This window comes from Olea europaea, chromosome 12, assembly GCF_002742605.1.
Source record: "Olea europaea var. sylvestris chromosome 12, O_europaea_v1, whole genome shotgun sequence".
In the NCBI taxonomy this organism is placed as follows: domain Eukaryota; kingdom Viridiplantae; phylum Streptophyta; class Magnoliopsida; order Lamiales; family Oleaceae; genus Olea; species Olea europaea.
Genome location: NC_036248.1, coordinates 28,283,584 through 28,300,811, shown reverse-complemented (window position 1 = coordinate 28,300,811; position 17,228 = coordinate 28,283,584). Strand labels below are relative to the sequence as shown.

General features: G+C 33.4%; 2 protein-coding genes across 3 annotated transcripts; one reads left to right on the top strand and one right to left on the bottom strand.

The window, feature by feature from the left end:
* Nucleotides 1-3,996: 3,996 nt before the first annotated feature.
* Nucleotides 3,997-8,915, top strand: LOC111406301. The gene is made up of 4 exons (XM_023035655.1): nt 3,997-4,482; nt 6,867-7,114; nt 7,473-7,993; nt 8,129-8,915. The coding sequence occupies exons 1-4, from the start codon at nt 4,051-4,053 to the stop codon at nt 8,626-8,628; spliced, it is 1,701 nt and encodes a 566-aa protein (XP_022891423.1). The 5' UTR covers nt 3,997-4,050; the 3' UTR covers nt 8,629-8,915.
* Nucleotides 8,916-10,785: 1,870 nt separating this feature from the next.
* LOC111406300 (proteasome subunit beta type-7-A) lies at nt 10,786-15,590 on the bottom strand. Of its 2 annotated transcripts, none has more exons than XM_023035653.1 (9): nt 15,479-15,590; nt 15,161-15,330; nt 12,449-12,590; nt 12,250-12,346; nt 12,102-12,171; nt 11,890-11,994; nt 11,695-11,793; nt 11,482-11,569; nt 10,786-11,154 (listed from the first exon to the last, which is right to left on the bottom strand). In XM_023035653.1, exons 2-9 carry the CDS (start codon nt 15,302-15,304, stop codon nt 11,078-11,080), a joined length of 822 nt encoding a protein of 273 aa, XP_022891421.1. In that variant the 5' UTR covers nt 15,305-15,330; nt 15,479-15,590; the 3' UTR covers nt 10,786-11,077. The 2 variants fall into 2 exon arrangements, with proteins under 2 accessions (XP_022891421.1, XP_022891422.1); XM_023035654.1 differs by lacking the exon at nt 15,479-15,590 and adding an exon at nt 15,424-15,445.
* Between the last annotated feature and the right edge of the window lie 1,638 nt (nt 15,591-17,228).

Genomic DNA, 17,228 nt, shown 5'->3' with positions numbered 1-17,228 from the left:
TACATTAGACTAAATTCTGGACCCCCAAGACCCTTGCCCCTAGAACCTTGGAGGGGGTAAATCGCGGGTTATACCTCAATTGGATCATAGGTTCTCCTTACTGCCTGTACACTTCTGCGTACAAGAGATCCTCCTCCAAAGTGATTGCTCCATACCAAATAAATCTGGCCGCAGGTTCCCACCAGGATTCGAACCTCCACCCTGCCGCTGGAAGCAAGACAAATGTTGATTGATCCACCAGTTATGCTGTGCCCCGGGGGGCGTGAAATTTTTTTCTTTTGTGCAACAAAATGGTGGTGCGATTGGTTTTATGTGGAGCAAAATATCGAATAAGCTTTTGATTGATAAATTATATAAACTCAAACCTTTCAGCATATACAATTTTAATAACTAGATTTACCGAAGCAAAATATTGGAACCTAACACTTGATACTTTTGGTTCACTAACAGCTACACCACAATCCTTTATCTATTTATACCTTTTCAGTTATCATCTCACAAACACGAGTATTTTTGTTATTCTTCACCCTACATTTATCGACCCGTCTATTAAATTTTAAGATCAATATAAAAAAGAAAGACATAACTAAGAGCAACTAAAACTCCGGTCAATGGTGGGCAAGTAGAAGATTTATACTCTAAGCGACATTGATGTGTAGTGAATAGACAATTAATCTAAAATTGATCTTTAATGAGTTCTAAATATACGATTCAATATTACTACCTATTTATCTTTTGTCTACCGTAAATCAAAATAAATAAAATGGAGAGAAAAGGGAGAAAAATCTCTAAGGCACCGTTTGATAGGGGATAATTTCCATGGAAAGTGGAAATTAATTTCCATCTTTGGCAAATTTGAGTGTTTGATGGGAAAGAAGTTCCATGGAATTCATTTTCCATGCAAGCCTTACACGTGTCTCTTTTCCTCACAATCAAGGAATTGGTTTTCCCACCTATATGGTGAAAAAATGAATTCCAGGTTTTTTATTTTTTTTGGCAAAGGAAAAGAATTTTAGGAACAATTATAAAAAATGATATTTATTAAATTGACAATTTTCATATAAAATAAAACCAAACGAATATCAAAATGTAGATGATTTTTGATCTTTTTTTTTTGCAATGGAAACAAATTCTATCCCCAATACCTTTAAATTTTATCCATTTTGTTGACAATTTTCATGTAAAATAAAACTAAACGAACATCAAAAAACACTTTAATTTAAACATTTTTCATGTGAAAAATTATACCAATCAAACACAATAATTTACAATTCTCAGGAAAACAATTTCTCATCAATTCAATTCCCTGTAATTTATTTTATTTCCACCCAAATTCCACATTTGTAATCAAACGAACCCTAAGATCATAAGCAAAATTAAATACATTGTTTAGTAGAAGTCTAATAGAACCTCTAAATATAGACAAAGTTCTACACAAATTTATTTTATTTTTTTTGCCACGTCAACTTTATAGTGGGTAAGATAAAGTTGAAGAGAATTTGTTAGATACGGTCCATTTCACGTCCATTTCACTTATGTGAAAATTTTATTTTTTTAAGTGACCAACAATAATATTAGAAAATGTTAGGAAAATAGAAAGAGCGAAAATTATATTGAACGGCTTAACATTCTTCAATTCCCGGCCAATCCGTCAAAATCGTTCCATTTGTTGGAGTTGCAGCATTGAAAATAACTAAGGCCATGTTTGATTGGCCATTATTTTTCATGAAAAATGGAATTCAAATTCAAATTTTCACTTTTTGACTGTTTGATAGCATATTTCTTTTTCCATAGAATTGATTTTCTTAGTTTTCTCGGAAAGTGTTGATTTTCTTGGTTTTATATGTAGGCTGTCGATTTTTTATTTTTTATTTTTCGGTTTTTTTTGGCAATAAAAACAAATTCTATCCCTAATTATAAAAAAAAATATTTTCCTTTAATTGACAATTTTCATGTAACAAAAAGTCAAATGAACACCAAAAAATAGATGATTATCTTGGCTTTTTTTTTTTTGTAATGAAAACAAATTCTATTTCCAATATCAATAAATTTCATCCCTTTAATTAATAATTTTTATATAAAACAAAGTCAAACGAACACTATTTCATCCCTTTAATTAATAATTTTCATGTAAGATAAAGTCAAACGAACACTAAAAAACACTTTTATTTCAATATTTTTCACGTGAAAAATTATACCAATCAAACACGATAATTGACAATTCCAAGTAAAATAATTTATAGGCAATTCAATTCCCTAAAATTCGTTTTCTTTTCACACAAATTCCATTTTTGCAATTAAATGGACCCTAAATGGACAAACAAGGCAGTTAAAAAAATTGCAATCCTTCCGGTTGATTAATCCTGCTTTTCACCTTGGAATAGGTGATAAACTCTCCCGACCCCATCGTCTATGGTAAATTTAACTCGAAACAAATGGAAAAGTCATAAACGTCCCCTCTGCAACGTAAGTAACACGTTCAATAGCTATGAATGTGAATGGGAAATAGTATGAATTATGAAATATACAGTTAAATTATACTTTTTCCATGAAGAACTATTATACTAAAGCATAGAGGGAAAAAAAAAAAAAAATTTGAAATCGACTCTTTTGAATTGTAACCCTTTGATTTGTAATCCTTAGATTTGGTGGTCCTATAAATCCAAAAGCTTTACTTTAGTGTGCACTGCGTTGTAAGTTTTCCAAAGGACATCATCTCTTAGGTTGGGCATGCGTGACCACGTGGCTATAATTTTCTTGGAGTCTTTCCAACATCAATCCACGAATAACATCCAACTAAATGGGTACCACTTGATAGACAAAATAAATTGCCATTCAATATGGCACGTATAAGATTCGACAAAAGGTCTCGATCTCAAGTTTCGTCAAAAATATAATCATAAAATGAGAAATAAACATCAAGTATTGATCCTGACAAATTTAGCATCTTTTTGTGACAAATTTAGCATCTTTTTGTCAAACATTGAAATTTACTTCTTTTTCTAATTATTCTATCAAATTTTAATTTTATTATGACATCCATAAGGACTACTAATTTGTTCATTACACATTTTGTGGGACCAATATTTTTCCTCCTAAAAAGTTACTAATAATTTTATCTGAACGCCCACTTAGAATTTGTATATTAATTTTCTTTTGCCATTTCGTTCAATTTATTGCTACATGCGATATGGAAGAGTAAAAGTAATTAAGCCCATGTTTGATTCCTATTTTTAGAAAAAAAAAATACATTCTCAAACAGTATTTTGACATCATTTTAATTACACATTCTTCAATAAAATAATATTAAATGCAATATCAAAATTTTTCCTTATTTTTTAACCATATATTCTCACCAATATACTATTCAAAATTTCATTATTATCAAAAGAATGAGGCTTAAAGGGCTAAATCGTTAACAATTACGATAGGTTTATTGTATCTCTTACCTAACTTGTTCCAACGAGATCTGATTGCCTTTATAAATTTGAGCCTCTTCAAGCCCACACAACACATGACACCACGTAAAAAAAAGGTTGAACCTTATAACATGAATCTCATAAATCTAAACGTTTTTCGTCAAGTATCTAATACACGACTTTCCTTTAAATAGTTAACCAACGAAAATAATTAGCTAGCATTCACAAACCTTCAAAGCGCAGCTCGATACATAATACTTGAAAAAATCTAATAGTATGACATTCGGATCCATTCTCATGTCTCACCGCCAAGGTGAAAAAAAAAATATATATATATATATATATATAACGTGAATGTCTTCCAATCCACTTTATCAAATACGTGTTTAAGATGGAGTCTTGACTCTCGAGCCCTAATACCATGCCTTTCTCAAACTCCATGCTAAGCTTGAAATCAGTTATTATATGTGAAAACAACCAGAGTTCCCTTGGAATAAAAGAAACGTCCCAAAGCAACATAAAATAAAAACATGCCACAATAAAATAATATCGGACCCTTGTCTGGTAATTTATCATATACTCCTTGTGGACCTTGGTACATAAATAGGATTGAAGATTTTTCCTCTATCCAATGCCCCCTCTCCAAATTCTTAGGAAGAAAAACGATAACATGGGCAGTTCCTCCATTTTCTTCCTGTGTGTTCTATCTTCTTTCCTCCTATATGTAGCCATGCCTCAACCACTTTCGACCAATTCCCGATGGGTCGTAAATGAATCTGGCCAGCGCGTGAAGTTGGCGTGCGTGAATTGGGTGGCGCATCTCGAAGTCGTGGTGGCCGAAGGGCTAAACAAGCAGCCAGTGGATGTAATTTCAAAAGGGATTTTGGATATGGGATTCAACTGTGTTAGGCTAACTTGGCCACTTTTTTTGTTCACCAATGACACTTTAGCATCAATCACTGTAAGACAGTCTTTCAAGAACCTTGGATTGGTCGAATCGATTGCAGGTTTACAGGCAAATAATCCCTCCATCATTGATCTTTCCCTCATCAATGCTTACCAGGTAAACTCAATTTTTCCTGCTACCTCAATCAGTGTCTAGTTGACTAAAAACTTTTATAATATGTTATGTTTAGTGGTCATTCTTTATGTTTACTTTCGTCATCTCGAAAAAAAAATCTTTGCACGCCTCAGTTACCTGTCGGGATTCGAACAAATGGGTTTTGCAGTCAAGTTTTCTTGGGCATCTGTAATCGAGATTCATTCTTGATTAGCCCCTAAATTTTTTTTTTATTCATTGATTACCTTTAACTGTACTTTTCGAGTGGACTCTTCCACTCTAAGAACGATCTTGACAAGTAAGGTTCATTAGAGCCTTAATAATCAGCTAAATATGGAAAATAATAATGTCAAAATAGTTAGTTATAGGAATTAGGAAGAGGGCCAATTACTAAAAAACAGAAAAATTATGTTTGCCGTGCCTGTCATTGCTTGCCACCCGCTTTAAGAAATTTTCTTGTCCAAATTTACGATCAACTAAGCCGTCCGAGACCTATTTCTAGGTTAAAATGTGTTTTAAAATAGTGATTTATTTTGAAGAATGTACGTTAAAAAATATAAAAAATTTTTGACTTTATATGTAAAATTATTTTATGAAAGTATGTATAGCTGAAAATAAATTTCGAAAAATGAAGCCCAAACAGGGGCTAACCCACATTGGACAAATTATATTAAGAGTTATGAGGAACAATTGTTTATATATTTGATTTTTTTTTTAAATTGAAAATTGCATAATATTTTAAAATATTTTCTTGGTTCAAATTGATTCAACAAAAAAATGGAGATTGGATTAGGAAATTTTAATTTGAACCAAGAAAATATAAAACTCATTTTTTTCTTCAATTTCATTTTCAACTATATATTTTCTCGATAAAATAATTTTACACAAATCCAAAATTTATCCCTAAAAACTCACACATTCTCAAAAAAAAAAAAAGAAAAAAGAAAAAAGAAGGCCTTCTTACAAACTCTATTCTAAAATAATTGGGCTCAAGGGTTAGATGAGAAGAGAATTGGTCCTAAAGTTTAGGTGGAGTTGATAATCGATAGTGACCCATACATTTATATTGTTTCACTTTTGGTCTTTTCTAGATTAGAATGCATTAATACACTTATAATCAAGAATGAGTACAAAGTAAGAGTCAAAAGAGGAATCCCTAGCAAGTTAAGACAGAGACTCGTGCTATTGCTCATTTATCTACGTGTTTGATATACATTTGCTTTTTGTAAGCTGTTATTTATAATTGTAATTTGAGTGAAATCTTTTACCCATTAAAATTGTCAAGATTGAATAAGACAATAAGCAATATTGTTTGTACTGCCATTCTTCTTTTAATTTTCAACTTTGTCCAATTCAATGTATTTGAGCATCTTGAAGAGAATCCATTTTTAAAGAGCATATTTTATAATGGGGAACGTTCTTCCTATACATGGATTTGACAACTATTTTTGACCAATAATCGTGACCATTAGATGAAGCAAATTCAACAGTCAGTATATATTTTATTAGGATCATGAAAGAGTTAGTTATAATCATTTGAAATCCATGAGATACTAATCGCTGGATTTGCTTCATCTAAAGGTCACGATTACTTGTCAAAAATACTTGTCAAATCCATGTATAGGAGGAACGCTTCCCTTCTGTAATTTAGATAAAATTTAGAAAGTGAAAATTTTGAAGTACTCCAACATACTCTTTATATTTATCACTTAATTTATTACTCCCAAAAAATGTTGATTATTTTTCTCTATCTTTTATATTAATTAACTTTTTTGTAGATTATTATATTATTTTTCTATATTGAAAATTGAAATATTTCGAATGTATTTAATTATAGAAAGTGGGTTTGGCTCATTTTCTAAATTAAAATGTTAATTTAAAGAGTTTTTTTAGTATGATTTTAATGATTGTCTATTTAAAATAGAAAGCATCTTATGTTTAAAGACTCTCTTGAAGGTACTCTTAGCACTTGTTTGAGCTCCATTATAATGTGTTTTTGTGGGAAATATATTTGGGAATGGTGATTTTTTTTTAAGAATGTATGGTTAAAAAAGAAGGAAAAGTTTTAGGTTTAAATGCAAAATTATTTATTGGAGAGAGAAAAATGCATTTTGAATAAAATGGAACCCAAACATGATCGAAACATACTCGTGTGAATAGAAGTTTGATAAAGCCCATATCTCTGTAATACATGAAATTTGACCAGTCTTGAGTGATTTATATAGATCCTCTCTTTAATACTATTCAGCTATGCCAACTTAATATATCGAGTATATCATGTTTTCTAACTTTAAAAAAAAAAAAAAAGGGTTTCTTTTCACTGTTCATGTAATGTTATAGAAATGACCAATATATGAATCTAATTAGTGAGAAATATGTGTGTGCAGGCAGTGGTAGCCAGTCTTGCAAATAACAATGTGATGATAGTATTAGACAATCAAATAAGCAAGCCAGGTTGGTGTTGCAGCAATTCTGATGGAAATGGCTTCTTTGGGGATCAATATTTCAACCCTGACTTATGGATAAAGGGCCTAACCAAGGTAGCCACAATGTTTAAAGGGACAAAAAATGTAGTAGCCATGAGCTTGAGAAATGAACTTAGGGGCCCAAAACAAAATGTAACTGATTGGTACAGGTATGTATATTCAAACTAATACGTGTATGTGAATTGGTATAGATTTAAATGAAGGGTCATGTAGTGTGTGGCAAATTTAGGCTACTGGCTTCCGAAAGCTGGTGGCAGAGGTGGGTTCGGTCTAGCTTTAATTTCGTCGATAGCCCTTCATCTAATGTGTAGTATATTGTGTGTACCAAAGCCGCTTTTCTAAGCAATATGACTCCATTTGCTTACCCTTGGGAGTCCCCCGATTTACCAGATAAGTACTGGGGAGTCTTGGACGTGCGGAGAAGAAGAGGGGGAAGGGATCAAATGCTACTTGAATGGCATTTGTGTACACGTTTCTATTCTTATACTTTCATTTATATTGATGTAGGTACATGCAAAAGGGTGCTGAAGCAGTGCATGCTGCAAATCCAAATGTTCTCGTCATACTCTCGGGACTGAATTACGACAAAGATCTCTCTTTTATCCTCAACAAGCCTGTACAACTAACCTTCACTAACAAGCTAGTTTTCGAGGTACATTGGTACGGTTTCTCCAATGGAAAGGAATGGGAAACATCCAATCCAAACCTAGTTTGTGGGCAAGTTTTAGGCAACTTAATGGGGAATGCAGGTTTTGTTTTGGGGCAGGGGTTCCCTTTGTTTGTGAGTGAGTTTGGAGTGGATATGAGGGGCACTAATGTCAATGACAATAGGTATTTCAATTGCTTCATGGGATGGGCAGCTGAATATGACTTGGATTGGGCATTGTGGACGCTTGCTGGGAGTTATTATTTGAGAGAAGGGGTTGTGGGAAGGAATGAATATTATGGGGTTTTGGATTGGAATTGGTGTGACGTTAGAAACTCAAGCTTCCTGCAAAGGTTATCTGTTCTGCAATCTCCTTTCCGAGGTATGTTTGAGAATACCAGAAAATAAGACAATAAGTTGGTCTATGTTTTCATATCTATCCCTTAACAGTTTGAACTGAATCACTATTTATCCATTTAACAAATTATTCTACTTCATATTTTTGTGCTGAATGCAGGGCCAGGTTACGATGAAATTCGTCCCCATAAAGTAATTTTCCATCCAATGACTGGTCTCTGTATCCAAAGGAAATCATTTTATGAACCCTTGGTTTTAGGTCCATGCTCTGAGGCTGAAGCATGGACATATACATCAAGGAAAACAATAACAATTAAGGGCACATACTTCTGTCTACAAGCAGTTGAATTGGGGCTACCAGCAAAACTTGGTGTAATATGCAGTTATGCAAATTCAAAATGGGAAACTATCTCAGAATCTAAAATGCACCTCTCTTCTAATTTAGAAGATGGCAGTAGTGTCTGTTTGGACATCGACTCGAACCATTCCATTGTTACGTTTGCTTGTAAATGCTTACATAGAAACAGTACCTGTGACCCAGGAAGCCAGTGGTTCAAAATCATTGACAGCACAAGATGTACATCTGCTATGAAATCCTCAGTTGGGATCGTCTCGACCTTCTATTTCATGGCAAAGAATCTGTTAGCAAGTTTTAGCTAGTAGCATGATACATAAGAGATTCATGAAACATTTAAAGACGCTGTTCACGTAGCTAACATGAATCATGAAATAAATAGATTGTCTGTGAAAAATTGTAATAGAATGTTTGGTGTACAGTACTCCACAAAAGAGACGGTACAATTGACAGAATTTGAGTTTCTTTTCTTTCGCAACATTGTCTAGTACTGTCTAGTCTATCTTACTTTGCGTGTCATAGTACTGATGACATTTGCTATGGGTAAATTAAGAAGAATACTGATTATATAAACGACATAGCCATTACAGGATAGTTGTTGCAAGGTCACAACAATGATGATTTTACAAGAAAAATCCTATTACCAGTTTCTTATTTATTGAATGTGATTTCTTCTGCTGGCAATGAAAATAGTAATGTTTACCCTCTTTACATCCTGATATTCCACTAAATTGATAAACCGTGGAGGTGATGATATTTAATGAAACATAGATAAAAATGTAGGAAAAGATGAATTTTTGAAGAATGAAAATCAAACTTGGGCTTAAATTTCTTTTGCTCTTAATAATTAACGTCTTCGCACCTCACCAACAGCCATTTATTGATAATTTTACGAGAAATCTAGAAGCATACTGATGATTGTACGAATGATTTTCCCCAGAACAATCCTACTATTGGGAATGTTAATTCTTCAATGTGATCTATTATACTAACATTGACAATAGTGATACATCACATTCTTCACATCCTTGCATTTCAATAATTTCATAAACCATGAAGGACACGATATATAGCCCGAGTTTAATCTCCATTTCTTAAAACCCACAATTTTTATTAACTTTTCAACCATACATTTCACCAACTTTTATCAAAATTTACGGGGGTGTCCCCATTTTAGAGTTTAATAGATTTCTTAATATTTATAAATTCTCATGGATTGTGTGAAATTTGATAAAATTTAATAGATTTCATAAGATTTGAATGGATTTCTATTTTGTAGATTTTAAAAGATTTTCATGGATTTTATAGATTTCAATGGATTTTATAGATTTTGGTTAAAATTTATAAATATGCTTAACATAAGCCACAAATTTTTACTTCTTCTTTAATGACTCATTCTTACACATATGCACGTTAATAAATCACAGCAAATGATCGAATTCTTGTTCAATTGTTTGTTAAACATTGAATATTATAACAGAGTTTCAATAAAAAATACACCCAATATTCAACAAAATGTGAGAGTGGGAGAGGACAAAAATATGTAGTGTTAAACAATCAAAGTCGTAATCAATATGAATTAGTTCAAAAGGCCACAACCTTGTGAGATACAAATACACAGATGTACACATACATGACCACAAGGCAATTAATTTCATACCCCCAGAATTCTAATCAACCATGCAGACACAAAAGAAAAAATTGTGGGATAACATCCTCACATGTTTTGGCTAGGATTTGCAAGTATATATAGAAAACACACAGCTCTTTCCCAAGAAAAAGGAATAGGGTACAGAACTTGAAAGATGAAGTTGTTCCAGTATGCATACTAGAAATCGTAAATTACTATGATAATTTCCAGCATATCTATAAAATAGTAAACAATATATAACTTCAATAAGAAAAAATAAGTTCAATAAAAAATCACACCCAATATTCAACAAAAAATAGTAATCTTTCATAAATTATCATCAATTGAAAAGTTCTCATACACGATCTTTTCACAGTAGAGAAATGTGAGATAGAAAGAAAAAGAAAATCTTGTTGAAAATGGAGGGGGGATAGAGAGAGAGGGGGTAGCAAATATGGAGAGAGGTGAGAAATGTTGTGAAATTTTTAGGTTTGAGTTAAAATTGTTACTGATTCTTTGTACTTATATTTTTACCTTGAAATCCTTCAAAATCTATCAAAATCTATCTACTTAATGAAATATTTTAAAATCAACTAATTATTGAGGAAGTCTAAATTTCAAAACTACCTATTAAAATCTATGTTGAGGACACCTAAATTTATAAGTATTTTTAAAAATCTAGATTGGGGACACCTATATTTGAATGAATTATATTTAAATCTGAATTGAGGATACTTCAATTTATATGGAGTTTTAAAATCTATCAAACTCTAAATTGAGGACACCCCCCTTACTAATTTTTATCCAAACCAAAGGGGCATAATACAATATATAGCTTAAAGTCGGCTGAGCAGAAGCACCAGGCCTGGATTAATGTGCCACAGTAGATCAATACATGCAGTAGGTTAATAAGGACAAGAAATACAACAGAGAGATTTAAAAGATTACAATCCATAATAGGAAACAAGTTTCAAATTTAGATCAAGTTTCATGCCGGATACCATAAACGATCCCACAAGACGTCTCTGAACGAGTTATCGAACATTGCATTCATAAGAGAACAGAAGTAACAATCGTTTGATGAGTTCCGTAAGAAAAACTATCGGCATAGTGAAAAGAAAAGCTCATTCTTCCATTGCATCACCTCCTTCAATCACTTCCACCATCTCTCTCAGTGGTGTAATCTTTGTCCTCAATACCTCTGGAAGGAATATAAATATTATAGCGTTTATGTTGATAACTCATTCAAGAAGTGCATAACATTGTAAAAAATCTTTATTACAAATGCTTTCTTTTATTTCTGTCAGCAAACAAAGGGCATTTTTGGCATGAGCATTCAAAAGCCAAAAGCTGATTTTGAGCCTAAGAAGACTGCTTTTGTGGTTTGGACAATTTCCTTTGCCTAATTAGATGAACTTTTAAAGGATGTTAGCTAAACGTGGCTTCCTTAAGAAGCTGTTCTACAAAAGCAGCTGCCCAAATGGACCCTAATTATGTGTACAAACATAAATGGAATGAAGATACTGACCAGTCTTTTTGGAAAAGGAATAACCCTTCTCACTAATATAGGTTCGGGGATTCGGCAACATGTGGTTTCTCAGATACTCCTTCGCCCCCTGAAAGGCAAAAATAACTTGATTGTAGAAGCCACTTTCCACTAGTACCAAGATGCATTAAATGTGGTTGATATATTAGGGGGGAAAAAATCAAAAAATGATCATAAAAAAAGCAGAAAACTAACCTTGGTTATTACACAGATATCTACATTGCTTCCACTTCCCAAGTCATTGAATATGCCAGAGCATATGGCCTCAGATACTAATTTTACACCTTCATCCCTCTATTAATTCATTGGTATAATTATTATGATGGATTCAAGATTTATCAAATCATGAAATTCTATGCATTTCAGAAAAATATAATACTGTAAACATACAGTCAGCCCTTCACGGTATTTTGACTCAAAGACAGCCATTGCAGCAAGGGAACCGGAACCCATTGTGGCAAATGGGAGTGTGTCAGTTGAACCATGTGGATATATCTGGAAAATAAGTCATTCAAGACTCTCAGTCAAATATCACACTATTAAAAAAATAATAATAAAAAAAAATAAAGAACTCGATAGATCTAGATGCAAAAGTAACTCACAGTATGTAAATGTGGGCCTGTGACATCAACTCCACCAAGCACCAAAGCTGCTGAGACGTATCCTTGGTAGCTAATAGAGGGAATAAAAATTTAGGCCTTCTAGAATTACAATATAGAAAAACTGGTAATGCTCGGAACACGAGATCACCTGAAAAGATGAGACTTCAACAGTGAAAGAGCTGTCACAACCCTCGACTCACGACCAGTGTGATAACGGTGCAGCTTCAGCTGGGAACTTACCATGTCTAGAAAAAGCCATTGCAATATGAAAATTACACTAAAAAAACAGACAAATTAGAAATGAACATGCTGATTGCACAGCGACATGAAACAAAAATTAAGGATACCTGTAACAGCTTCTGTATCAGCAGCAGTCCCAGCTCCACAGCAGTAAATATTTGGGGCCATGTAATGAATTTTCTCGCAATTCTTATCTGCAACAATGGGTCCTTCAGTGGCTCGTGTGTCTGCTCCAAGAATGACACCATCCTGAATAATAATGGATTGTTAACAGAGGATGAGTTAATTAAGCATCTAGCCACACTCTTCATGTCTTATGAACCAAGGATAACTGAATGTATTTAAGAAAGCAACATCGTGTACACAGTAAAGGATGCGATAAAAAAAAAAAAAAAAACCAGCTGGTTATGTTAATGCTTTTCTATTAAAGAACACAACTTGTCTAAGTATGCCTAGAATTATTTCATAGAAGCTTCATTAAAATAACGTCGTTTATCCTTTCTATAAAATTTCGCCTGAATGGATTCACTCAGGCCTTCCAGTTGTGGGAATCAACTACAGCTTCCAATGCTAATAGATCATCATTGCAGGAAATATGTGTCTTATGTGCACCTCATTCTCTGCATATATATCAAGCATTACTTCCCTCTTTAATCCAAAATCGAAGTAGATTAAAACGTGGAATAACTGGCTGCAATTTCGCAGTTTGAATTAATGTTCTCTGCCATGTTTCAACCTCTTCTACGCACCTTTTCATGACAGAAAACCCGTACTAATAGGTAAAGGAAGATGGGATTTTAATTCATCTTTCCTAACATATTACAGAGATACACCTATATGTATATGCTGTATGATTTTAAAAAATCATTCCAAGTAAATATAAGATCATTATCATACCATAAAATGACAGTCAACATGGTAAAGATACGAAAAACAAAAATGACATTCTCAAAATGCTGGTAAAAGAATACAAATAATTGTTCTCCAGTATCGAATAGAATCTCATAACAATTACAAAGTAAATATATCGTTGTTAGTACCAGAGTCTGATAACTATATTGCCCATACATTCTTCTTATTGTGGTGGTGGTGAAAGGTGATATTCATTATGCTTCCATCCCATCTATACTCCAAGAAAAAATTCAAAGTATGTGTGGTTAAAAATAAGAGGGAGAAATATGTATTTTTGAAAATAATGGGAACCGAACAAGGGCTTGATGAACTGCATTCCGAACTCTTTTTAAGAATATTATAGAGGTGCATAATGGTAGGTTATACAATTTTTACAACTGATATACACGAACATACATACATACAACTAACAAGATATTCTCTTAACCATATTAAAACCCAAAACTGAGCAAACACTTGTGTTTGACTATTCATTTAACCACAAAAGGGGGGGAAAATACCAGCAACATATTCCCAAACACTTGTGTTTGACTAATCAAAACCTAAAACATCAATCTATTTTGAACCCTGCTATTTTGCTGGAAAAGATTGACACCCCTTCTAACCGACCCCTTACAAGGGCGCCGACATTTTTTTATCCCTCCCCATATGAGTGGATATTAAGATTGACACACCCTTCTTGACATCCACTCACATGAAAGTGGGATCCATGTGGCCATGTGCAATAAAATTGCATTAAAAAATGTTAGCCCCCCACATTATTGCATTAAAAAATGTTAGCCCCCTCATGTGAGGGGGTATAGCAGGGTTCTAGATGGATTAAACTTGTTTGCCATGAGGATTTTGACACCTTTCTTGACATCCACTCACACGGGGATAGAATGCATGTGGGGTCCATATGCAATAAAAGTGCATAAAAAAATGACAGTCCCCATGTAAGGGAATTGGTCAAACCCTTCTTGCAACATAGCAGTGTTCAAAATAGATTGATGTTTTTGGTTTGGATTGAACTTGTTTGCCAGAAGGGTGTACACTTACACCCTTCTTGACATCTATTCACATGGAAGTGGGACCCACGTAGGGCCCATGTGCAATAAAAGTATTGGTTCGCGAAGTCTATTAGTTGCTAGCTTTCATTTTGAATCTTTCCCGCATCAGAATGTTTTTCTGATAACATAGCAGGGTTCTAGATAGATTAAACTGGTTTGCTAGAATTTGACACCCGAACCGTTCTCCGTTTCCAGGACACTCCTTTTGACCGACCCCCTCACATGGGGGCGATTATAGTGCACTTTTATTACACATAGGCTCCACATGGGTCCCACCCCACCTAATGCGAGTGGATGTTAAGAAAGGTGTCAAAACCCTCATGGCAAACAAGTTTTAATCCATCTATTTTGCTTCCCAGAGGAAAAAAAATCAGACTAATCACCAACTGTGAAAGCAATTATGTCATTTAAAAAATAAAACAACCCCAACAAAAAGCTCACAGAATTCCCAATTAATAGTCCTCTAATAGTCAATCACAACCGTTTCCAGGACACTCCTTTTGACCGACCCCCTCACATGGGGGCGATTATAGTGCACTTTTATTACACATAGGCTCCACATGGGTCCCACCCCACCTAATGCGAGTGGATGTTAAGAAAGGTGTCAAAACCCTCATGGCAAACAAGTTTTAATCCATCTATTTTGCTTCCCAGAGGAAAAAAAATCAGACTAATCACCAACTGTGAAAGCAATTATGTCATTTAAAAAATAAAACAACCCCAACAAAAAGCTCACAGAATTCCCAATTAATAGTCCTCTAATAGTCAATCACAATACATAACAAACCAATAATCATACAAAAATAAATATACTAATTAGAAGAAGAAGAAGAAGAAGAAGAAGATAGTCTCAATCACCTTAAAGATTAAGCCGACAATGGTGGTCCCAGTCTTGAGAAATGAAGGTTCCTTCAAACCCTTCTTGACAAGCATGTCATTCCTCTTGCACAAATCGAAGCTGAACCCACCCTTTGGTGGCATCTCCATTGCTTCCCTTGACATCTTTACTAGCTATTCTTCTAATTGATCTAATCAAGAAAAAAGACACAAATTCTATTATAACGATTAAGAGCTAACATTAGAAATACATTTAGCACTTATGTAAGCTTAAACATACATACACAATAAGTAATATCGTTATATTTGTGAAAAATAGTGAAAGTATTGAAGACCCACCGAAGATCCAGCGGAGCGAGACAGATTAGTTACCGGAATTCTTTGAAATAGGGCTTTAGAGCAGGGAGGCTTGGTGGAAAAGAAAAGGAGAGGGGGCATTTGTGTAATTTTGAGAAACATTTTGGGACGAGGATATATTACAATGTGGTCCGCAATCTTTAATAAATTAAGCACATGAGTTCTTCTTCTTGATTTCGACCACCTCATGTCCTCGACTTTTAAAAATTCTTCTAGGGGTCCCAAACTTTCCTTTTGTTCCATTTTATGTCCTCAATCTTCCGTTTAGGCTAACTCATATCCTCAACCTTTTAATATTATGCACAATGTAATCTAACCAATAGAAACCATCTATTTAGACAGCAAAAATGAAATGCAATAGGAATTTGATAAAATGCTTGATGGACATAATTGTCTAAAAATAATTTTCTCTAGTTTGAACAAATCCTGGATGGATATAAACCCGAGAAGATTCAAAATTTGAATAGAACATAATGTAAATCACCCACTAAAATAGCATTCGACGTGCTAGAAAATTATTTTTCAATAATTATGCCCATTAGTCACGTGTCATCTAAATAGATGGTTTTCATATGACTAAGATACTACGTGCACAATTTTTTATGCTTAGAGGCTAGGAGTGGCCCAAAAGAACATGGTGTGGCAAAACGTATAAAGGTTGGGGATCCGTAGAGGAACTTACACTTAATTTTTCGTAACATATTGCCTCCAATCTTTTGTCTTTGGTGTACATTATCCTAATTTTAGATCTTCATATAAATTTCGTAATAATAGAAATTGACTAATTTGTGCATATTAAATTCTAGCCCATGTTTGATGTAGTTAAAAGATCAAATTTTTAGTAGATTTTGATAAAAATTAATAAAATATTTAGTTGAAAAGTTGTGATTTTCATGAATTATATAGTTAAAATTAATTGTCGACTTTGATTTTTTTTTTTCAAAATTTTAAATTAAACCAATTAGGGTCCTAATGATTTTTAAGTGTCAAATTACTTGTGCATATATATATATATAGTAAAGTTTTCATTGATTCACTTTTGCTTAAGAAGAAAAAGCTAAACAACAATGGCCCCGACCTTCTCCAATCCCTTGGCATTTACTTAGGGTAGCTGTGTTGGATAAAATTCTTCCTAAATATCATGCTCTACTCTTGCAACATGTATTTATTGCATAATGGTGACATGATTTGACATTACAATAACAAGATTTTCCTTTTATTTTTTGTCCAATAATCATCAAAATTCATATAAAGGTTGAATTCATGTTGACTTTGGTCCATAATTACCAAGGAAACGATAAAGAAGATTCACAATCGTGTATATGTTCAACGTGCTTGATTAAGCTAAAAAAATTTAATAAAACTTTTTATTTTTTTTTCTCATTTTTAAATCAAATAACCATCAATCATCCAATATCATCATCAACAAGAGTTTCAACACTACGATTAGAAGGTCTATCTTTCCAAATACTATCCTGGGAAATGAACAAAATTTGTGTCACTAGACCATGTGCAGTGCCATTCACTTTATGCAGACGAACTTGTCAATGAGACTGAAAAAGATGTTGACAATATATTAATGCAACTTAAGATCACACCTTCTAGTGCATGAAAACTAGATACAGTACAAAAATTCGTTTCTCAACGTTGATGCAGAATAACGTTGTTCAACAGCGAATATAAGCATCTAAATTTGAAGCTCATTCGTCTGTGATGCGCAAGATTCTTTCAT